The 25,009-nt window shown below is 46.2% G+C and overlaps 1 protein-coding gene across 4 annotated transcripts in view; it reads right to left on the reverse strand.

Annotated features, from left to right (window-relative positions):
- Window positions 1-15,011, reverse strand: part of LOC142591290 (uncharacterized) — a 145,703-nt gene extending 130,692 nt beyond the window's left edge. For all 4 annotated transcript variants that reach the window (XR_012830442.1, XR_012830440.1, XR_012830441.1 and 1 more), the window contains exon 1: window positions 14,731-15,011. Coding sequence is in view for 1 of the 4 variants with exons in the window: in XM_075703619.1 (XP_075559734.1) it covers window positions 14,731-14,770 (40 nt within the window). In the remaining 3 variants the exon portion in view is untranslated. The remainder of the gene's footprint in view (window positions 1-14,730) is intronic.
- Window positions 15,012-25,009: the final 9,998 nt, after the last annotated feature.

Raw genomic sequence — 25,009 nt, forward strand, 5'->3', positions numbered from 1 at the left:
GGATTGGCCACCCTGGTGCAGTAATTGGCCACAACCTCCTATATGAACACAACAATCAAACCCCGGCCCTCAGTCCCGAGCAGCTGTGAAGCAAATGACCACGGCGGCGGGCACACCTGCGACGCAGCTGAGGCTGCTAAGAATCCCTGGTTCCGGACAAGCCGCCATTGCAATATGAACCTGGCAACGTTTAACGCTAGAACGTTATCTAGTGAGGCGAGTCTACCAGTGCTATTGGATGAATTGGAGGGCAGCACATGGGATATAATAGGGCTCAGTAAGTTAGGAGGCCTAACGAAGCATGTACAGTGCTAAAAAGCGGGCACGTCCTGTGCTACCGGGGCTTAGCGGAGAGACGAGAACTAGGAGTTGGATTCCTGCTTAATAAGAATATAGCTAGTAACATACACGAACTCTATAGCATTAAAGAGAGGGTGGCAGGTCTTGTTGTGCAACTTAATAAGAGATACACAATACAGGTCTACGCCCCTACATCCAGTCATGGTGACCAGGAAGTCGAAAGCCTCTATGAGGACGTGGAATCGGCGATGGGTAAAGTCAAAACAAAATACACTATAGTGATGGGCGACTTCAATGCCAAGGTAGGCAAGAAGCAGGCTGGAGACAAGGCAGTGGGGGAATATGGCATAGGCACTAGGAATAGCAGGGGTTTGTTATTAGTAGAGTTTGCGGAACAGAATAATATACGGATAATGAATACCTTCTTCCGCAAAAGGGATAGCCGAAAGTAGACGTGGAGAAGCCCGAACGGTGAGACTAGAAATGAAATAGACTTCATACTCTGCGCTAACCCTGGCATCATACAAGATGTGGACGTGCTCAGCAAGGTGCGCAGCAGTGACCATCGGATGGTAACAACTCGAATTAGCCTAGACCTGAGGAGGCAACGGAAGAAGCTGGTGCATAAGAAGCCGATCAATGAGTTCGCGGTAAGAGGGAAAATAGAGGAATTCCAGATCAAGCTACAGAACAGGTATCCGGCTTTAACTCAGGAAGAGCACCTTAGTGTTGAAGCAATGAAAGACAATCTTGTGGGTATCACTAAGGAGTGTGCAATAGAAGCCGGTGGTAACTCCGTTACACAGGATACCAGTAAGCTATCGCAGGAGACAAAAGATCTGATCAAGGAACGCCATTGTATGAAAGCCGCTAACCCTACAGCTAGAATAGAACTTGCAGAACTTTCCAAGTTAATCAACAAGCGTAAGACAGCTGACATAAGGAAGTATAAGATGGATATATTTGAACATGCTCTCACAAACGGAGGAAGCCTAAAAGCAGTGAAGAAACTAGGAAATCGCAAGAATCAGATGTATGCATTAAGAGACAAAGCCGGCTATATCATTACTAATATGGATGAGATAGTTCAAGTGGCTTATGAGTAATATAGAGATTTATACAATACCAGTGGCACCCACGACGATAATGGAAGAGAGAATAGTCTAGAGGAATTCGAAATCCCACAGGTAACGCCGGAAGGAGTAAGGAAAGCCTTCGGACCTATGCAAAGGGGGAAGGCAGCTGGGGAGGATCAGGTAACAGCAGATTTCTTGAAGGATCATGGGCAGGTTGTTCTAGAGAAACTGGCCACCCTGTATATGCAATGCCTAATGACTTCGAGCGTACCACAAACTTGCAAAAACGCTAACTTAATCCTAATCCATAAGAAAGGGGACGCCAGAAACTTGAAAAAGTATAGACCAATCAGCTTACTGACCGTTGCATACAAAGCATTTACTAAGGTAATTGCAAATAGAATCAGGAACACCTTAGACTTCCGTCAAACAAAGGACCAGGCCGGATTCCGTAAAGGCTACTCAACAATAGACCATATTCACACTATCAATGAGGTGATAGAAAAATGTGCGGAATATAACCAACCTTTATATATAGCTTTCATTGATTACGAGAAATCGTTTGATTCAGTTGAATCCTCAGCAGTCATGGAGGCATTGCGGAATCAGGGTGTAGACGAGCCGTATGTAAAAATACTGAAAGATATATATAGCGGCTCCACAGCCACCGTAGTCCTCCATAAAGAAAGCAACAAAATCCCAAAAAAGAAAGGCGTCAGGCAGGGAGACACGATCTCTCCAATACTATTCACAGCGTGTTTACAGGAGGTATTCAGAGACCTGGATTGGGAAGAATTGGGGATAAAAGTTAATGGAGAATACCTTAGTAACTTCGATTCGCTGATGATATTGCCTTGCTTAGTAACTCAGTGGACCAATTGCAGTGCCTGCTCACTGACCTGGAGAGGCAAAGCAGAAGAGTGGGCCTAAAAATTAATCTGCAGAAAACTAAAGTAATGTTTAACAGTCTCGGAAGCGAACAGCAATTTACAATAGGTAGCGAGGCACTGGAAGTGGTAAGGGAATACATCTACTTAGGGCAGGTAGTGACGGCGGATCCGGATCATGAGACTGAAATAATCAGAAGAATAAGGATGGGCTGGGGTTCGTTTGGCAGGCATTCTCAGATCATGAACAGCAGATTGCCATTATCGCTCAAGAGAAAAGTGTATAATAGCTGTGTCTTACCAGTACTCACCTACAGGGCAGAAACCTGCAAGCTTACGAAAAGGGTTCTACTTAAATTGCGGACGACGCAACGAGCTATGGAAAGAAGAATTATAGGTGTAACGTTAAGGGATAAGAAAAGAGCAGATTGGGTGAGGCAACAAACTGTAGTTAATGATATCTTAGTTGAAATCAAGAAAAAGATATGGGCATGGGCATGGGGAGGACACGTAATGAGGAGGAAAGATAACTAATGGTCATTAAGAGTTATGGAATGGATTCCAAGAGAAGGGAAGCGTAGCAGAGGGCGGCAGAAAGTTAGGTGGGCGGATGAGATTAAGAAGTTTGCCGGGACAACATGGCCACAATTAGTACATGACCGGGGCAGTTGGAGAAGTATGGGAGAGGCCTTTGCCCTGCAGTCTGCGTAACCAGGCTGCTGCTGCTGCTGCTGCTGATGATGATGATGATGATGATGAATTAAAGGTTATCGATCTACGGAGGACGCGCCCGCCTAATATGGAACATACTCGAATGTTACGGTTGATTATATATGTACTGTATGTTTTCGCCACATGAGTAATCAGTTTATATCCGTCACGCAAATTGTGTAGTACTTTCTGGAAGGCGCACGTGCACCAGAGAATGCGCTGAAACACACGACCAATCAGGCATAAAACCAGCGCGCTTCGCTCACAAATAATATTTTTGACCGTTGTCGAGTCGGCTTGCCGCTACCGTTCTGCTGTATTGTGACTTGGTTTTCGGGTCACCAAAAATGCGTTAGTTTTGTGATACGCAGGTGTTTTTCTGCTGTTTTCTTCACCGTCACTGCTACGTGACATATGATGGAGATGCTTGTGCGTTTTCGTTTCAGACGTCCCCAAGGAACCATGATACAAGCCCTAACCACAAAGAGAACGCCAGCGTCGCCCCGGACTACCAAGCTAGCCACAAAATGCAAGACCTGTGCCTTGAGTACGGACTTCTACCTGAGATGACCAGGAAAACCAAGGCCAAGCCAGTCGCCATGCTGCTAGATGTAGCATGCTTCTCTGCCATCGTCTTGCAGCAGCAAGTAGAAAAGCCACTTATTTTTCATGGATCCTCGTCGGACGACGCTGTAACCTAGCTTGCCATCTTTAAAGGTCTCCATATTCAACAAATAGAACACTGAAGAGAAGCGATGCCATATATATTTCTACTTATATGACGCCGCAAAGACTTGGTTTGAGAACTGAGAACCAAGCTTAAGAAGAAGGAACGTTTTTTCGGAGAAGCATCCTGCAGATCTTCACAAGCGCTGTGCGCACAGAGGGAGCTCAAGTTATGCAATGGTAAGTGTGCACGTATTGACGCTACGTGTCGCACACCTCAGATCACGTGACAAGGGCCACTACGCGATGGATATGGTGATGATTTATTGGTATCATTTTTGAAACACGGCGGAGACAAACAGTTAGCTACTTGCTTGATTTGATATTGTGGCATGCAATATTATATATCTTCTTAATATTCTTTTCCTGAAGACTTCGCTATCTACCGGGTAGTGCTACCTGTGCAAATGCTAATTAATGTGCCACATGGTGAAATATTATGCAACTGCAATGCAAAGTATGCATCTATCCGCTCTGCGCCGTGTGCATTTCCCATCACGACTCCTTGCGCGCTAGGACACGTCTATGAGGAATTTTCGGCTACAGGCTAGAAAGTCAGGTTTGGAGGTTTCTTTGCGTGTACGGGCCCAGTGGCGCACGTGAGAGAGAGGACTGATTTCTCTAACGGACTCAGAACTGACGCACTGACCGTGTATTGGTTGTCTTAGGGGACTTTATTTGTGTGTGTAGTGCACAGGATAGGTCGTCTGGAAGGCAGCGCCACGATAGCAGTGTTTTGATTGCCATGACACATAACTACCAGCTTGTTATTGTAGGGGAACAGGAAACAGTTCCAATTCGCTACATACGCTTTCACGGTAAATCTCATGCAAGGCTTGATCGGAATGATGTGTTATTACCTGTCCTGTTTAGACTATGCAGCTACAACGTGCACCCTTTGTTCTTCAGTGATTATTTCTTGGTGTCGGTTGATTTTGGCAACTGGCAATTTCAAAGTTCGCGGATGAACTGGAATTTATGGAAGTTTAATAAAAGTTACCCTCACATAGGCCTTTTCTAAAGCGTGTCCAGCAAATTTTTAATCAAGTATCCAGTACCACTTCTTCATCGCTTTTTCGCAGTGGGAGATATTTAAGCAAGAAGTTAAAATGATAGGCATTGCAGAAGCTTCCAAATTGCCTTTTGAGGAAAAAGGAAAATGTAAAGAGTTGTGCGAGTTGCTAGACCAGCCACAGGAACTTGAATGCCTCAATCCTGGCAATTACATTAAGGACGTTTACAGCAATTAGGCACAAATGCAGACAACGGAAACTGAGAGATACAGACGTGCCCTAGTCTGAGCACGCACTCGTCGGTAGTTCGAGCAATAGCCTTACAGTCGTTTGCTTGGGGATGAGCGTCGGCATACTCAGTTGAAGCAAGTGCTCGAGATAGAGTATGCCGCAGCAATTGATAACGACAAGGCTAGAATAATGAAAGTGTTGACGGATCATTACAAAAATATTTTTCAGTGTATTAGTAACGGTGCAGCTATAACAGAAAAAATTGTTTCCTTGCTGCCGCAGCCCAGCCAAGAAGCATGTGATGAGGTTCGTACAGATATATGCATCGCAGAAGTTGAAGCAACCATTGCTGCTCGAGCTAAAGGCAAAACTCCTGGGCCTGATGGCTTGAGTGAGGAATTTTGTCACTGCATTTGCTAGACATTAGCTCTGTTTCTGCTTAAAGTGCACAAAGAAGCTTACCGATTTGGATATGTACCCGCCACGCTCTATCAAGGGCACACAGTACTTCTCCCAAAAAGCAAAGATGCAACTAAATTGCAGGAAGTGGTGGGATATTGCCCGATATCAATTTGAAACGTGTATTATAAAATATTTGTGAAGATAATGGCTAGTCGCCTTCAAGACGTAATTCAATGAGTGGTGGGAGGCCATAAAACATGTGGCAGTAGAGAAAGAACAAACCAGTCAAATATCCACGTTACGTGTTATTTGCTAGGGTGTGTAATAGAAAGTGCAGGTCAGGTGGCAATAGTTCGGGTTCATTTGGCAAGAACATTTCATAAAGTGAATCACTACTTCCTGTTTCCTGCGTTAGAGGACATAAACATTGGGTTTCTTGTTCTTAAAGGCACTATTATATGCTGTGCTAATAGCACAAGGCTAATAGTTAATGGTTGTTTATCCAAATATATCTAGCTGAAGGAATTTGTGAGGCAAGGTTGTCCCTTTTCGCCTCTATTATTGGCTTTCTACTTAAAACCGCTTTGCGCACGAATTCTGAAGGATCGTGCTTTTCATGGGTTCAGATTTTTATCCAATGTGGTCCGCGTATTGCCTATGCAGATGGAATACCTTTCTTTTGTGCTGACATGTGTAGAGAATGCCTTTGCCATAACGCCACAGTTTTGCTCAGCTTCTGGTGGAGCAGGAAACTTAGAGAAAAGTTCAAGGTTTTGGCTTGGTCTATGGTGTATTATGCCAAACCAAATCTCTAGTACTCAACGCAGGCAAGACTTTCAATACGTAGGTGTACCCCTTTCTCAATATATCAATAGTAATCCATACTGGTCAGCCGATGTTGCAGAAGTACAACATAAGATTAACAGCTGGCAAGAACGGCAGTTTCCCATGTTTAGCCGAGGTGCAGCTTGCATTGCTTTTCTGGTAGCTTGACTTAGGTATGTCCTGCAGGTCATACACTGCTTCCGGCTTTGGTTGCAAACTTTCCATCTTGTGTTTTGTTACCTACGTGTGAAAATCACGTTTTGAGGTCATGCGATCAGATAACCTTTTTTTACTTCTTGCAGCTTTTGAAAATAAGAGCGTTTGACCAATCGCGGAGGGCTGACTACAGATTTGGAATACAGAAGTCTGGAATAGCTTTACGTTATAGCGTCCCTGGTCAACGAAACACTTTCTTCATGTTCGCTGGCGTGTGTATCGTGCTTGCGAAAACTTCGGTCGCCTCGCACCCCATTCCCATCACGCCTGCTCGAGACATCGGGTTCATGGAGCCGCAACTTCGAGCACGTTTGTGACAGCAAAGATGACATCCTCGATAGTGCGGACCCTTGGACGTCCCCAAAAATGCATCAAAAGTACAAGTGCACTGGCAGTGTTCCCTGCATCGTCCCTGCATACTTTGAAACAGTGAACAAATGAATTATTCAGGGCAGTTTCAAAGCAGCGGTGTGCAATGCTACGCTTTACAATTGCAGAAAGAGGAATATAATATCTGAGAATGATTTCTTTGGGTGTTAGCTAGGGAAGCCGGCAAATGTAAGTGAAAAAGCCATAACAATTAACGAGGAGCCCGTGGGTCAAAACTGACATCGCTAAGCACTGCTTAAAAACGCTAGTTCCATTTCACTTCGTGAACGCTAGTGACGCGCAAGCGTGTAGCTGCTACAGCGCACGCGACGTCATCGGCCTTCGGTGCGCCTTGACGCCTACAGTGTCCGCCTCGCAGATAGTATTCAAGACAGGGCTCGTGCGGCCACGACATACGCAGGAGAGGAGGGAGTAGAACGCCCCGTAGTAAACATTCGGTTACTATCTCAATTACCTAGGATGGGGTCAGCGTGTACAGGCAAACATGAACGCTTCACGCTGGATGACCGCGCTCACTCGATGTTGCAACGCTGGCGTGAGGAATCCCGGCAGCAGCAAGGAAGGAAATGAGCTTCGTGCTGTTTACTGCTTCAATGCAAACCCAGCGGTGAGAACACAGCGCACGCAAAGCAACCAGACATCGTTCCACCTAGACTGTGTCCCCAGAACAGATCGATTTCAAAATAAAGCCTGCGTGACCGCACGCGACCAAATACAACGCCCCCCCCCCTCACTCCTCTTCTCTGGTGCCATGGTATCATGGGCGCGACGGAATACGGCACGCTTCCTCCCGTCACATCACCATCACCCGCTTTCAGTCGCGAACCCAGCGTACGGCGCCTGACGACGATGTTACTATAAAGGGAACCCACTACGTATGCATCCCAAAAAGAAAGGAAAACCTGCAGCAATTGCTACAGGAATTAGGCCCTACGCGCCATGGTTGCTCAGTGGCTGTGGCGTTGGGCTGCTGAGCACGAGGTCGCGGGATAAAATCGTGCCCACGGCGGCCGCATTTTGATGAGGGCGACATGCGAAAACACCCGGGTATTAGGTTTAGGTTCACGTTAAAGAACCTTATGTGGTCCAACTTTTCGGAGTACCCCACTGAGGTGTGCCTTAATTAAATCGTGGTTTTGCACGTAAAACCCCATAATTTTTTTTTAAGTCAACGCAGCGCGAATCCGCCTGCCTTCCTCCTCCGCAACGCTTTGCCTGGTTTCTCCATCCCCACTTCGCTCAACGGCGGCACTCAGCCGCGTGCTGAGCGCGCTCCTTCGGACTTTCTCTGGCGCGCGATTCTCTTGATGGTCAGGCACCTTCTCCGTTCGCTCCCTTCGCGGCATCAGACAGACACCACCAATTTGAAGAGTGACCTGTTACGCTTGCGCGTAAAAGTGATCAAAAGCAATAGGATTGAGACCTATTCAAGCTTGCCACAGGCTGTTCATGCTCTATGCGAATATCACTAAGATGTAAAAGAAAGATTGATCGTTTGAAACACTTAGTGCGAATACTTTAGAAAATGATCGTTGCAATCTAAGCAGGGTAAAAAATTATCAACGAATTTAAAAGCGCTCAACAACTTCGTTAGTGTCAAGCGTTGTTCAAGGGTTATACGCTATTTTTGTGACGATCCAGTCCTTCAGTTAATAGCCTGCCTCTCGGAAGGAGCGCGAGTAAAAATTTACTAAGAGCGGAGTAAAAAAACTAAGAGGATGTACTGGGGGTGTATTTTGAGCACAAGGGAACGTTAGTGCTGTAGCCACAACTAAACGGAATTGCAAAAGCGTTCAAATAAGATAGCAGCTGTTAAGCAATAATAAATTATTACTACCGGAAGGCTTTATTGCCTGATGTCCTATTATCGATAACACAATATTAGGCCCACAAGCCCTAACTCCATCGCAATCCCATTAAATGTTCGTGTATCTCACGCCGTAGTGTACACCCGCAAAGACGTTCCTCCGTACATGAGCCTTCACATTTAGCGCTGGTGCTACAGAATTGCGACGATATATACCAGCAGGCGTAGCTCATGTTTGCCATGAGAACAGGAATATAAGGTCTTTTTCAACAATAAAGAACCTGAGATATTCGGAATTCATCACTTCTTCACGGGGTGTAATCCTCTTTATAGATTTGCTTAGATAATACAGCCTTGCCATCTTCTTGCAAATAACGTAGGTTCTATTGCGCCCGCAAATATCCAAACCACCTAAGTATATTCTCAATTGAAATTCCTCTGCATGATAACGCAGAATCCGGGCCATGCGCGAACATGATGATCCCCAATCGGTGCAGAAGATGCACCGGACGTAGAAACATCGCTGCAAACACCGCCAAACTGACTGTAACGTTAACATCGCCAGGGAAGACGAGTATTTCTCTGAATATGCTTGGGACACTAGGCCGAAGTTCCTTCACATTAGGTTCTGGGCCGTGTGTCACTGACGTAATACCGGGAGCATTTGTTGCGTCAGAACGCCTACCTGACGTTCGCAATACATTATGTGAATGCCTTTCTTCAGAGTCTTCTGTTCCTGACTGAAGTATGACCCTATCACCCTTGCTTCGCTTGAATGCACGAGATTCATGTATCTGAAGCAACGCATTCATAAATGGTATTGCGAACATGAGGTAGGCGTACTCAAGCGATGAATCCCCCTGTCATTCGTCAGTGACACATGGCTCAGAACCTAATTTTGAAGTCGAACTCAGCGAGAACAAACGAGAGAACACCGTCGTCGCAACGCTGGATAGACTATTTAAATTTAAGGTAATGAGACTAGGGCTCTGTTCCACGCCCGCAACATAAAACACGTCGATGACGCCATCGTCTTCGCCAACCCATATGCCTAGGGAACAGTAGATGAACCTATTCATATACACGCATTTAGCTCGAAGGCATCAAAGTGCCGCGTTCCTTTATAAGACCTCATTTTCGTAGGTGACGTCATCAGAAAGTAAGGAGTTACTTCTAGCTCCCAGCATATCGGCCAGAATGTAGTTCACACGTTACTTGTTCCGTCATCATCATCAGCCGGGTTGCGCCCACTGCAGGGCGAAGGCCTCTCCCATACTTCTCCAACTACCCCGGTCATGTACTAATTGTGACCATGTTGCCCCTGGAAACTTCATTAATGTCATCCGCCCACCTAACTTTCTGCCGCCCCCTGCTACGCTTACTTTCCCTTGGAATCCAGTCCCTAACTCTTAACTACCATCGGTTGTCTTCCCTCCTCAATACATGTCCTGCCCATGCCCATTTATTTTTCATTTCAACTAAGATGTCATAAACCCGCGTTTGTTCCCTAACCCAATCTGCTTTTTTCTTATCCCTTAACGTTACACCCATCATTCTTCTTTCCATAGCCCGTTGCGTCGTTCTCAATTTAAGCAGAACCCTTTTCTTAAGCCTCTAGGTTTCTGTCCCATACGTGAGTACTGGTAAGACGCAGCTATTATACACTTTTCTCTTGAGGGATAGTGGCAATTAACTGTTCATGATTTGAGAATGCCTGCCAAACGCACCCCAGCCGATTCATATTCTTCTGATTATTTCAGTCTCATGATCCGGATCCGTGGTCACTACCTGCTCTAAGGAGATGTATTCCCTTAACACTTCCAGTGCCTCGCTACCTATCGTAAACTGCTGTTCTCTTTCGAGACTTTAGTTTTCTGCAGATTAATTTTTAGACCCACCCTTCTGCTTTGCCTATCCAGGTAAGTGAGCATGCATTGCAATTCGTCTACTGAGTTAGTAAGCAAGGAAATATCATCACCGAATCACAAGTTACTAAAGAATTCTCCATCAAATTTTATCCCCAGTTCTTCCCACTCCAGGTCTCTGAATAACTCCTGTAAACACGCTGCGAATAGAATTGGTGTGAACGTATCCCCTTGCGTTACGCCTTTCTTTATTGGGATTTTGTTCCTTTCTTTATCGAGGAGAACGGTGGCTGTGGAGCCGCTATAGATATCTTTCAGTATATTTACATATGGCTCGTCTACATCCTGAATCCGTAATGCCTCCATGACTGCTGAGGTATCGACTGAAGCAAACGCTTTTTCGTAATCAATGAAAGCTATATATAAGGGTTGGTTATATTCCGCACATTTCTCTATCACATGATTGAGAGTGTGAATATGGTCTAGTGTTGAGTAGCCTTAACGGGATCCTGCCTGGTCCTTTGGTTGACAGAAGTCTAAGGTGTTACTGATCCTATTTGCGATTACCTTAGTAAATACTTTGTAGGCGATGGACAGTAAGCTGATCGGTCTATAATTTTTCAAGTCATTGGCATCTCCTATCGTATGGATTAGGCTTATGTGAGCGTTCTTCCAAGATTTCGGTACGCTCAAGGTCATGAGGCATTGGGTATATAGTGTGGCCAGTCTTTCTAGAACAATGTTACCACCATCCTTCACAAAATCTCCTGTTACCTAATCCTCCCCAGCTGCCTTCCCCCTTTGAATAGCTCTCAAGGCGTTCTTTACATCTTCCGGCGTTATTTGTGGGATTTCAAATTCCTCTAGACTATTCTCTCGCACAATATCGTCGTGGGTGCTACTGGTAGTGTACAAATCTCTATAGAACTCCTCAGCCACTTGAACTATCTCATCCATATTAGTAATGATATTGCCGGCTCTGTCTCTTAACGCATACGTCTGATTCTTGCCTACTACTAGTTTCTTCTGCTTTCTCCTACTTTCACTGCTTTTAGGCTTTCTCCGTTCCTCAAAGCATGTCGAATTCTATCCACAATATAGTTTCTTATGTCAGCTCTCTTACGCTTGCTGAATAACTTAGAAAGTTCTGCCAGTTCTATTTTAGCTGTAGGGTTAGAGGCTTTCATACATGGGCGTTTCTTGATCAGATCTTTCGTCTCCTCCGGTAGCTTACTGGTATCCTGTCTAACGGAGTTACCACCGACTTCTATTGCACACTCCTTAATGATGCCCATAAGATTGTCGTTCCTTGCTTCAACACTAAGGTCCTCTTCCTGAGCTAAAGCCGAATACTTGCTCTGTAGCTTGATCCGGAATTCCTATAGTTTCCCTTTTCCCGCTAACTCATTGATTGGCATTTTATGTACCAGTTTCTTCCGTTCCCTCCTCAAGTCTAGGCTAGTTCGAGTTGTTACCATCCTATGGTCACTGCAGCGCACCTTGCCGAGCACGTCCACATCTTGTATGATGGTTAGCGCAGAGTATGACGTCTATTTCATTTCTAGTCTCGCCATTTGGGCTCCTCCACTTCCACTTTCGGCGAACCGGCTTGCGGAAGAAGGTATTCATTATCCGCATATTATTCTGTTCTGCAAACTCTACTAATAACTCTCCCCTGCTACTCCTAGAACCTATGCCATATTCCCCCACTGACTTGTCTCCAGCCTGCTTCTTGCCAACCCTGGCATTGAAGTCGCCCATCAGTATAGTGTATATTGTTTTGACTTTGCCCATCGCCGATTCCACGTCTTCGTAAAAGGTTTCGGCTTCCTGGTCATCATGACTGGATGTAGGGGCGTAGACCTGCACGACCTTCAATGTGTAGCTCTTATAAAGTTTCACAAGACCTGCCGCACTCTCGTTAATGCTATAGAATTCCTTTATGTTACCAACTATATCCTTAATAATGAGGAATCCGACTCCTAGTTCTCGTCTCTCCGCTAAGCCTCGGTAGCACAGGACGTGCCCGCTTTTTAGCACTGTATATGCTTATTTTGTCCTCCTAACCCCTAACCTCACTGAGCCATATTATATCCCATTTACTACCCTCTAATTCCTCCAATAACACTGCTAGACTCGCCTTACTAGATAACGTTCTGCCGTTATCTAATGGCGGCCTGTCTGTGCTTGTGTCTGTGCACTTGTTCTGTGCGCTACTGCAAATTGGGGCTTTTGTAAATGCAATTTCAGCTAATGCCAAGTCTCCAGTTTATTAACAAAATCAGATGTCAAGTGCCAAATAGTACCGTAGAAGCATTCCACATGCTGAAAAGACATCCGTCATGCCCAGCACTATTCGCTCTTTTTGACGAAGACGCTTGAATGGAAGTAGATGTCGAAGGTAACAGGCTAGGCCTTGGTTCTAAGCTAGCCTAGAGGAAAGAAGGTTTTCAGATGTTCATGAACTGTGCTAGCCGGTACTTAGCTTGGGCAAAACCATCAATGCTGCTCGGTACAACAAAACATTAATAAATTTTGAATATACGGATGTCGGCTACGCGAAAAGGTTCATCTTAAAAATACACGATAGTCTTTTAAAGTGTGCGCGCAACCACCGTACCTTATATTACCTGTCATGCAGCATCACACGGGAGGCCTTGACTGCAGGGATTTAAAAACAGTTGCACACAAGTAATAACACACAAGCACAGAAAACGAGTGCCTGTTCAACATCCATTTGATACAGTACGGTTTAAAGAACATGACCACTGTCTTTGAGAAATAATAAAAACAAACTTTGGCGAGAAACAGCGAAAAGGCATGCGTTCTATGGAGTGCTCTTGGGTCAGACCTGCTTAGTCTCCAGGGTGTTATAGAGTAGGAATTTTTGCGCACCACTGTCTTTATAAACAACTAATCAACGGCGATTACTATCGTGTTGCTCTCTGTGAGCTAGCGAATATAGAGGAGAAATAATGCCGCTCCGGACTATTGCAGTAGCTCATGAGGGCAGAATATTGTAGAGGATGTCAACAGCAAAATACCCCGCAAATATGAACCGAATGACCCGCAAAGCTCATCATGTCCACTTCACAAATGCTATTGAGTATCTCCATCCACCAAATGGCCTTTTGTTTTCGTCAGCACCTTAAATTAAGCAGATATTTGCGACTGTCAACAATCTTACCCACATGGCTATAACGGATCTACAGCTGGAATGCAACGAAACCCAGGGCGTTGAAGAGTATTCCACCAAGACATGTGGCACTGTAAGGCTCGTCACCGACAAAGAAATGTTTCTTTGCGGGCAAGCTCCCACAATTCATCTGGTACAGCCATGAGCCAGTTTATAGGCGTAAACTATATTTCCTAGGGCGTGTTACACTTCTTTCCAATCTGTTTTGCTCGTTTATTTGAGGCTGGCGGTTCCTGCACTCATCTCCTGTTCATCGTATCAAGACCTCACTTCTTGACAGGAGGAAAGTGGATAACCCGTGTTGTTTTACATTCAATTTCTCTGAAACAGTTGTCAATGTCATTACTCTATCGTGCTCGGGCAACGCTCTTGGTGTATTCGCAAGGTCGAGAAAACTGCCAACACAATATAAATCCAAGCGCGTATAACCGATTGCATTCGCGACGCCAATAGAGTAAAATGTGGGCACCACAACTTTCGGCTCGATGTATGGTAACGCATCTTGATATGATGTACTGACTTGCGCTGGATGATTTGATTTGAAGATCGCAAATGGCGAGCTCGGTTATGATTACCACAATTTGAATTCTCAACACAACATGAATCATTCTTGGTGTTTACCGTCGGAAAGCAACTCTTGTGCTATGAAGGGCGCCGTTAGTAACGGAGTCCGGGCGAAGTTAGTTCATCTAGGCGTCTTAAATCGGCAGATACATGGTAGTACATGGCTGTTCTCGCATTCCGCTTCCTTCAAAATTTAGCCATCGTGGCCTGGAACGGCATACGGAATGCCCTGACTTGCATCAAGATGCCATAATTATGATGTCATTACTTGGGAGAATATAATAGCTATATTGTTTCTTAATATTTCCGAAATTGTGTAGAGCGCGGAACTATCATGTAGCTCTGACATAAGGGACCTTGTTGAGCAAGTTAGCTTAATATGTTATTATGTAGACGTGCTATTCAGCGGCAAGAAGTAATCTTATATGGAATTGACATTTCTTAAAGTATCACCAATTTCGGCTTTCAGATCTAGGTCTCGAATTTGGCAATAAATATAACAAAACTAAGGAAAAACTTACTTGAAGAAGCTCTCTCAGCCCACTGTTCCCATGTGCGCATGGAGTGATTAAAATCCCGTTCATCAAAGGAAGGCAATGTAGAAGCATTATATTCAAGATTGTTAATATTGAGACCTGGTCACGAACACAGTGAGAGAACAAAGAAGCCTCCTGCGCAGACGACGCTCAATTTTCTTGAAGAACAAAGCTTTTTTTCGAGGACTTATTGGTTTGAACTCCATGGGCAAAACTGAAATCAAGAAGTTAAATAATATGCAACGCGCCTACGTGCATTGTGCGGCCTGCCGCCTCATTCTGCTCACAAGTTTGATATTGTTCTAGTAAAAAAAAAGTGAAAACAAGCAACAAAACGTTAACTTGGCTTGATTTTACGCTATTTTGTGCAAGGGTTCTTTCTTTGCTTCCTTGCGAAATACGTCTGGCTAGAGTACTGCTACATCTTTAGCAATAGCAAATGCCGAAAAGTTCTATTTTCTCATGTAGTCCACGAATCAGCAGAGCACACTTGCGCATTGATTTCCTAATAATCAGCACACGCCGTCGTCAGTGGTGGTCGGCCATGGAAACAAAGCGCATTGTTCCATGTAGGCACAGAGGAAAAAAAATGGTCATGCTTTAGATGTATAATTCGTCCTGTGCAGCAGGACACTTCTGAGAAGAAAAATAACTGTTCACAGCTCGAGCTGTCCTGCACGCGAGACAAGTCTAGATTATTAGGCATTTTGGAAAAAGCCAGCAGAGACTGCACTCTCATTGAAAACACAAGGCAGCTTCGCAATGAAATTACGCACACATCTCGCTGACCATGTGTGAGTCAGTGGTCATAAGGATGACAATATAATTACAACAAATCGCCACAAGGCAATGATACTTCGTTCGTGTAAAAGATAACTACATCGCAGTATCGTAACATCTTTTTAGTAATAATAATAATCTTTATTTCTCTCTTTCCACAGAATACAGAATGAGAGCGGGCGTAAGGGTAAAAGCCGCATACAGCGGTTTGAAAAAAACCCCATTACGCCCCAGATGACAGTATGACGAGGAAAGAGCTTAGTCATGACAAACGCAGAGAAATACTAGAAACATTGGAATATATTGCGTAATTTGTGAACGTACAAGGGCAAAAAGACAGTAGGGATCGGTAAGGAAATATACGTACAAAATTGACAGCAGCCTTAGTGCATTTGTTCACATTGTGTGATGTAAGAAACAATAGCGCAACATACAAAAACAGAATGAAACACCATACATTACTGCAGGAGCGTCAAAACACTAATTAACTTATTTTTCGATATTTCTTCCTGCTAGATGGTATTACGTTCAAGTGTGTTAAGGTAACAGGGAAGTTTATAGGCTCTTGATTGAAATCGGTACACAGTCCGACAAAACTGTGTAGACCAAGCGGTGCAACGGCGTACATTGTACATGGGCACATTGCTTTGAAGGTTGAATAGGGTTAACGTATCTGCTTTGTTTGTTTTAATAGCATTCTTGTACATAAGAATTAACCTGATGGCATAAAGATTAGGCACTTGAATGATGTTAAACTCAGAATAATAGCTTTCTGTGTGGGCATACCATGTTATGTTAGCAATTAATCTTTTCGCACGTTTCTGAGTCACAATAATCTTGGATAAATTATGCTTCGTACTTGTGCCCCAGAGAGTGTGGCAGTAGTTAACTATTGGAACTAAGAAAGCGTTGTAGATTAATAGTTTAATTCTTGTTGATAGCACACACCGTTGACTACATAGCATCCCATTCACTTTGTTCTTTTTTGATCGTATGTTATTGATGTGGGCATCCCAATTAAGCGATTCCGAGAGGGTTACTCCGAGACATTTGATAGTACGCACCATTTCAATATAGTTGTTCCCAAACCTAAGCATAATATCTTTTACAACTTAGTTTTTTGCTCGAAATACTATGGCTTTTGTTTTGCTTGTGTTCACCTTTAGGCAATTTTACTGCGACTACTGACACATGTACAGCAAGAGCTCATTACCTCTAGAGGATAAGTCATTTCCTCTACTACCCGTAATGAGTACCGTAAGGTCATCTGCGTAGGCAGTAAAGTTCACCGGTAGCTTAGTGTAAAATATATCATTTAAGTAAATTAAAAACAACAAAGGGCCTAAGATGCTGCCTTGCGGCACGCCCGATTTTATGTATTGGCCATCAGACAGAGCATCAACGTGTGCTACAATTTGTTTACGATGTTGAAGGTATGACCGTATCAAAGAATTAGGAATCCCTCTTATACCATAGTTGTTTAGCTTATTTACTAACAAGTCATGATTGAATAAATCAAAGGCTTTGGAAAATTCAATATAAATTCCGAGGACAAGGAGCTTATCTTCGAATGCATTTATGATGAGTTCCTTTTGCTTGAGCTGTGCCAACTCAGTGGAGCTTCTTGGTCTCAACCCGAACTGATCATTCGACAAAACGGAATGCTTATCTAAAAAAATTAGTTATTCTCGTGTGAATCATTTTTTCTATGCCTTTAGAAATTACCGGTAGAATAGAAATTGGCCTATAATTTGCCAATTCAGAGGTATCGCCTCCTTTGTGTATCACGATAACTTTTGCAACCTGCATCTGCTTAGGAAATACTCCACTACTGAGACAAAGGTTGAATATGTATGTTAATAGTGGGGCTAACAAATCAAATACATACTTTCGAAGTTTTATTTGAAAACCGTTAATATCTAAAGCCCTACTGTTTTTAAGATTTCTGAATACAGAAATTATTTCATTTTCGGTTGTAGGAACATTGCATAAAGGAACCGTACAATCTTAGAAGAACGAATCGGTGCGAAAACCGGGCCATCTCGCTTTCATTTTGTCGTTAAACTTAACAAATTTTCCCTGGACGTTGTGATGGCCATAAGAAATAAAGAAAATCACTTAGAGTGCACGTTCCTTGGTTTCATTTTTTTTTTCGTCAGACATTTGAGTCATTGTGTTCGTGACTCCTAAGCTTTCTATCCAGCTCGCTATATTATGGGTCCCTGAGCTGCACAAGCGCGCGACAGCAACAACTGTTGAGAGTTCATGCCCACCTGCGCAGCAGTATCCTGCTAGTAGTGTCCCAACAATCATTTCTGACATACGCAATACAAAGCTGCAAAATGAATCTTTGCTGGAACAAGGTGAATTTTTTATACATACTCGAGACGGCCATGACGTGCCGGTGTCGAAAATATGAAGCCAAAATTGACTAATATTGCAGTGGTACATCGCTAAGCAGGTGGACGCCATGGTTTAGCTGGAGGGTCTTCCCTTACGATTGCTGTGGTTGTCAACTAAATTTCCCCAGATTTGAGTAGTCGCTGTGAAGGATTCAGTATACGGGCAATCATTTTGTTTTAAATCACTGCGGCCCTTAAAGGTTTGCTCTCTAGGTGACAATATTATCAATGCGTAGTTGTGAGCAGTTTGCATACATGTGGAACACTTTCGCTGTCCGATTTCCACTTTATCAAACATATATCCTGAGATACGCAAAGTTTGCATGAGAAAGGCGGCTATCGCCTAACATAACTTTATCTATCCGATTGTCGTAGAACTTGCGTAGAAGTCTGTCGTCTGCTGCGTAGAAGTTCAATCATAATGCATGCCGCCCAGGCCATGTGGTAAAGGATATGGACTGTAACTTAAAGCTTTTCAGGAAAATTTCATTAACAAGCTGTGCTTAAGCTGCAAGGTTTAAGGCGGCTCAAGGCCACGTTTTTCGGTAGGTACATTAACGCGCATATCAATTCATTTGTTGCAGCGTACCTAGCTAGCGACAAGGTGAAGAACCTCTTGAAAGACTTCATAAGACCTACACCGCCCTTTCGGCATGCTGTGGCCGCGTAGTTTATTAAATGTGATCGGCAATACCACGTGAGGAAACTGCGCGAGAAAGTGTAAGGCTCCCAATAAAGCGGGTAATGTTGCCCAGAAAAAAGCAAAAAAGCCAACAAAAATAGAAACATTCTGCGGATTTGCCTGCGGAAAACGCAATGTATTTATTAAGGCATGCCGTAGGGGAAGGCACCAATTAAATTTTAACTATTTGGAGTACTCGAATGATTGAAGTAGTTAGTGTAAAAAGTAGCAGTTGATCAATTGTTAAACGGGCGTTCGTGGAACGTTTATAAGCTAACAAATTGTGGTAGTTGTCATACACGACGTGAAAAATGTTCTGCCAAAGAAGATCAGCAGTCCTCTAATCCCGCATGCTATTTTTTGCGCCCTTATTCATCGTATAGACAATTACGCATGCCTGCATTTGCTGTGTGTTCATTTGCACAAACGCTTTTAAAATATTTTTTCAGGAGTCTGAGGAGCACATACCAAAGGGGAAATGCGTGATTTTGACTGTTTGAAATTTTAGGACTGCATTACTAGGGGAGCGATAGAGGAAACAATGATCTTTGCAGTGAAAGAATTGTGCAGAAACCATGGGCGCTCTAACGTAAAACTATTCCAAACTGTTACATTGCAATTCTGCAATCAGCACTGCAGCATTGGTGAAAAACTTTTTTGGACCTCGCCATTTCAACTGTCTGTCACGCGACGTCACAAAAACCGTGATAGCTCCCCATCTGATATGACGTGTACACACTGATTATGCATGATTAAACCGATCAAAAAATAATCGTTATTTCTGATTCGGGGATGATGGCGCTCCACAAGCGTCCAGGGTGGACAGCCGGATGGCACATCTCGTTGCGGCCAAGAAATCCATGCAACGGAGAGCGAGTAGGCAAAAACTCAACATGAAGGTACGCAAGAAGATCGCCGAAATCCACCGGGAGATTGAGACGCATTGTGCACGCCTGTGCGAGCAAGAATGGCAGGAGCTATGCTATACGATGAACGGGAACATGAGCGCTGGTCGCACCTGGAAGATTCTGAGGCACCTGCTCGACCCGCCAAGCGCCAGAACGGCGACCCGTACAGAGATGGCCAAGCTGCGACACAAGTACAAGGACGACACTGAGGCCTTCACGGAAGAGATCGTGCAGACGCACCTCGCTCGCCCGGAAGGGCAGAGTCACCCAGAGTACCGCGTGGCTCCCAACGACGAGCTGGACGCGGACTTTTTTGTGCAGGAAATTCGAACGGTCCTCCAGCTACTGAAGACCAACTCGGCCCCCGGTCCTGACAGGATCACCAACAATATCCTGTGGAACCTGAACGACGACGTCATCGAGGAGCTCTGCGAGTACACCAACGCGTGCTGGGAGGAGGGCCTAATTCCGCAAGAGTGGAAGACCGCGTCCGTTATACTGATACCAAAGCCGGGCAAACCGCTGGAGGTTCAAAACATGAGGCCGGTGTCCCTCACGTCCTGCGTCGGGAAAGTGATGGAGCATGCCTGCGTCAACCGGGTGACGACGCTGTTCGAGAAGCAGGACGCCTTCGGCACCCACATCATCGGTTGCGGGAAGGGACTTTCCACGCAGGACGCCGCGCTGCAGATGAAGGAACAGGTCGTGAGCGCCCCTAGCACGCACGTGCGCGCCCTGCTCTGGCTGGACCTCAAAAGCGCCTTCGACACCGTGAAGCACATGGCCATACTGGACAAGATAAGCCGACTCGATCTCGGGGCGAGGTTCCACCGATATGTCAGCAGCTTCCTCTATGGGCGCGAGGCGACGGTCAAGATCGACGGGGCCCCGCCACTAACGGTCCGAATGGGTGGTGCGGGAACGCCGCAGGGCTCCGTACTCTCCCCCATGCTATTCAACCTCGTCATGATTGGCCTACGGGAGCGTCTTGACGCGATAGAGGCCATCAATCATACGATATACGCAGATGACGTGACGGTGTGGACCACGAAGAACACGATGCAAGACCGACTGCAGCGGGCCGTCCGGGAGGTGGAGCGGCACCTCGAAGACACGGAACTCGTCTGCTCACCCGACAAGTCGGACATTCTGCTCCACAGGCCGCAAGAAAGGACCCCTTCCGCTGGGCGTGCTAGACGCCCATCGTTTGGGCGTCCGCGTCACGATGAGACGAGGGAGGGGACCCGACTACCGACGGTGTTCAAGTTGCGAGTGCTTGGCCTGTGGCTGGAAGAGAAAGGTGCCAGCCGCGAGCTGTTTGCCCGACTGCAGAAGAAAGTGGCCGCCGCCACACACTTCGTGCGCTGGGTGGCGAACAAGAGGAAAGGAATGAAGGAACACAACGTTACGAGGCTGATACAGGCGTACGCGCTGAGCCACATAGCGTACGTCGCCTCGTACGCCGACTGGACCAGGAGCGAAACCGACAAGCTGAACGTGGCGATCCGCAGGGCTTTCAAGACCGCCCTGGGAGTGCCCCAGTACACGCCAACCCACAGGATCCTCGAGTTGGGCGTACACAACACGCTCGAGGAGATCGCCGAGGCGCGGAGAATCGCGAAGCTGGAGAGGCTGTCGAGTACCACAACGGGAAGGCGAATCCTAGACTTGCTCGAGATTCGATATCACGAGGCGCGTGGACTGAAGGAATCACTGCTACCGGAAGTCAGGGGCGCCATAGAGACGGAAAACAAGCCGGAGTATATGCACCAGGTGCATGACGTGCAAACACATATACGCAGGGCGGTAGCAATCCTCCAGAAGCATGGAAGACGGGAAGGCGTCCTCTTCGTCGATGCAGCCAGGTACCCGCGGCCAGTCAGTGACTCTGATGGCGACGAAGGACATCGACCACCACTACAACGGAATGTGCGAGAAAAACCACAGTTTCCAGCACCACAATCACTACTATTACTACGACAAAAACGGCAGCAGCAACAGGGGCATCATCGAGATGCATAGAGAAGGCGGCTGCGCCCGCCTTCTCCATGCCAGTCGCAGATATAAAGGGAAGAATCCGAGTCACGGCATCAGCGAGGCTGACCTCGGCCGAAGCAGCGGAGGAGATGGCCATAGCCCTCGCGGTACTCTATGGAGGTGCGGAGGATAGCCTGATCATCAGCGACTCCAAATCATCGATTAGGAACTACACCATGTTTGGGTGTCGGCCGATGTGGCGCACATGCTCAACGCCCGGGCCGGAGACTTCGGATCCGTCATGATTACAAACAGGTCCCTCAAGTGGTTCTCCGCACACGTCGGGGAGCTTGGCAGTAACAACAACAACAGCCGCGACAACAATGACAACAACAACGATAAAGGCCGAAGACGCACCGACCCCCCCCCAACCACAATGACGGCGCCCGCCTCGTCGCGAGGCAGCTTACTCGCCGCGACGCGGTCACCCAGAGGGCAGCCGCTGCCGTTGTTGTGCGGGAACCCAGCGGAGGAGTGAAGGCGACGGCGGCGGCCACCCTGTCCGGTGCCGCCGCTGTCGTTACCAACACAACCCAAATCGTGGCGGACGAAGCTTGGGATCACGGGGACACCGACTGAGATGTCAAGGAGTTTCCGGTAACGTACAGAGAGGTGCTTGGTCACTATAGGAAAGAAGGAAGAAAATATCCACAACCCCAAGGCGGCTTTCCCAAACCCCTACCACCGGCACCGCCTGTGGCTCGCGCTGCACCGTCGCCCGGCTGCCCGTGGTGCTAGCACAAACGGGCTGATATGGCCCATGTGCTTTGGGAATGCCAACGCCATGAGAAGGAAGGACCAGGAGGAAGGGTGAAGACAACAGCAGGACCCTCTGAAGCGGGGCGCCTCGCTGAGAGATGGCAAGCCGCCCTCCTCAGCGAGGCACCAGAAGACCATGAGTGAGCCGTCCAGCAAGCCAGGGCCGTTGTGGAGGATCTCGGAAGATTTTCCTCGGGCGATGGACACCTGGCAGCGTAGCCGCGGGCACCAAACATCAATAACCATCGGACAAATAAAGTTTATTCCTATCCCTCTGATTCGACCCCTTTTCGCCATTAGCCCTTGGCTATTGGTCAAATGTTTTCGGGCTGCACCCACTTCACCTGCCTGTCACGCGAGGTGACAAAACCACAAAAACGAACCACGTCATAGTGACGTGTGCGCTTTAGAAATGCATTAATGTGCCGAACAAAGTTGAATTTTCTTCTGAATAGCCGCAGGCTGCCCCCGTTCCGAAAGAATAAAAGATGGCTGCCTCCGATCGCACAGGCACTGGCGATTCGCACCTGCTGCAGAGCATGGGTTTATTTGCGTATAATAAATCTCTTTGTGTGGCCATGTAACCTTTTCGAGCACTCTCAGCACGTTTACGACCTCGTTCTGCTAACTCTTCTTTGCTAAGAATCCGTTTCAGCGTCACTCTTAAACTTCAGTTGCACGCCGCTGCGATTTTCAGCCAGCCACCTAGCTAAGTGACAGAAAGCGGACCAATCTCAGACGCCGGCCCCTCCCTCTTGATCTCGTTGTTCATTTTCAGTACACTGGCTCGGCCCCATCGAATCCGTCTCCACTTGAGGGTGGTCCTCGCCTCTCGTCAGCCAATTAGATAGGACAAGCTGCTCCGTAAAGGAAATGTTTTTCGTATTTCACGCAAAAGAAAGTGACCTCCTATGAACGAGGAGAGCGTTTAATTGGTCTGTTCATACAAACATTCGGGGGACTGCCAGATGCTTGCGTCAGCGGTTACGCAAATGTTATGTCAGGAGATTGGAATAAAAGCATATTGGAATGGTTTTACGTTATAGGGCCCCATATATTGTGATTGTCAATGTACGTGGGTAGCCCGAACGAACAGACGAGCGAGTGTGCTACTGTCTCCCTCCACCATCCTCGTAGCCACCCAACCCCTGAACTCGCTTACCCGAGAACATGCACCTTTTTGCTCTGTGTCTTCCTTCTTCCTAACGTAATTTCTTCGTGGCAGCCGCGACGAACAAGCGCGTCCCCTCCATCCTCTCCTTGGTGTGTCGGCGCCAGTGCCGTCAGCGTTTGACCGAACGCTTGCCTGAACGTGCGGTACATTTTTTGTGGGCAAGAATCCGCTATTTGATTTTAGTCCGCGGTATCGTGCACAATGGGCTGGCCAACGCCGGGCTGCCTGCGAGATACGGGACGATGCAGCCAGGGAGTGAACGAGCGAGTGATAGTCTCCCTTTTCCTATCTTCAGTTTCTCTCTGCCTCTCACTTGCCGGAGAAAACATGCCCGTTCCCTCGTCTTCAAGCAACAAGCCGGCAAGCAAGCAAACGAGCGACAGTGCTGGACTCCCTCCACTCCACCCTCCCCGCCCATCTTCGTAAGAGCACGCACCCTTTCTGTCGGCGCATTTCCTAGCCATCTCTGCCACAAGTCGAAATATCGGAGTACCACCAACCCACTTCGAAGACGGCAGACAGAGCCAAAGCAAGCTGTTCGTTTTAAAATGTCTGTCTGTTCGGGGACAGCACAAAAATTTCATTTCTTGAGCGAAACTTGCTTCCTACGCGGTGTGACCCATTTTCAGCACGTCGTATTTGCTATGAGCAGGACTGCGCGTCGCGGTATGCATAAGAACATATGCGAAGTGAAACTCAAATATTGTGAATGCTTACTTTTGTAAAATTAGTCCATAATCAGTGATGTTGGCAACATACTTTACACTGAGATCGTGTCTCTGTAAGCCTGAACAATTTTATCATTGTGGGGGCATTACCTTTCCTTAGCTTGTTCCTCAGTTTTACGCCGCCGCCGTATGTGGCACCTTACGCAACGCCCGTATATTAGCTACTAGTGGTTTTTAGTGTTTGTGCATTGGTACCAGGAATATTGCTTTGTAGGTCAACGAGAGCATCACCGCGTGTTTGAACACATGCGAATGCGTATCATATTGTAGGTCTGTGCGACATTTGTTGTTCTTCCTAGCATTTTTTTCTCTTCTCTTTCTTTATATTTTCGCGGGCGAAGGTGTGATGGTATTGCAAAATAATCAGAGCTTCTTTTCATGCCATGTGCTTCAACACGCGCAACCATGTTTAAGTCTGTATAGCCTTTAAATAGTAGTTTGGATTTGGCAAGATCAATATATATAATTAGTTTTAGTGTGTGTGCATTAATATCAAGAATATTGCTTTGGTAGGACAGCGACAGTGGGGTCGGGTGTTTGAACACGTGCCAGCAGGTTGCCGTACCTTAAGTCTATGCGGCATTTATTGTTGTTAAAACATTAGTGATAATTATTTTGTGGCATTTGTATGGATATAGGTTCTATGGGTATCGGCCTTTGCTAGTAGGCATGTCCTCTGAAAGCTTCAGTGTTTGCGTTATAAAAAGCTTAGTGCAACACATGACAAGCGAGGCGGTAAAGCATGCAGTTTGCGGCGGGTCATTCAAGGTAGACGAGGGAAACGATGAGGATGG

Source organism: Dermacentor variabilis, chromosome 8, assembly GCF_050947875.1.
Source record: "Dermacentor variabilis isolate Ectoservices chromosome 8, ASM5094787v1, whole genome shotgun sequence".
Taxonomy (NCBI): Eukaryota; Metazoa; Arthropoda; class Arachnida; order Ixodida; family Ixodidae; genus Dermacentor; species Dermacentor variabilis.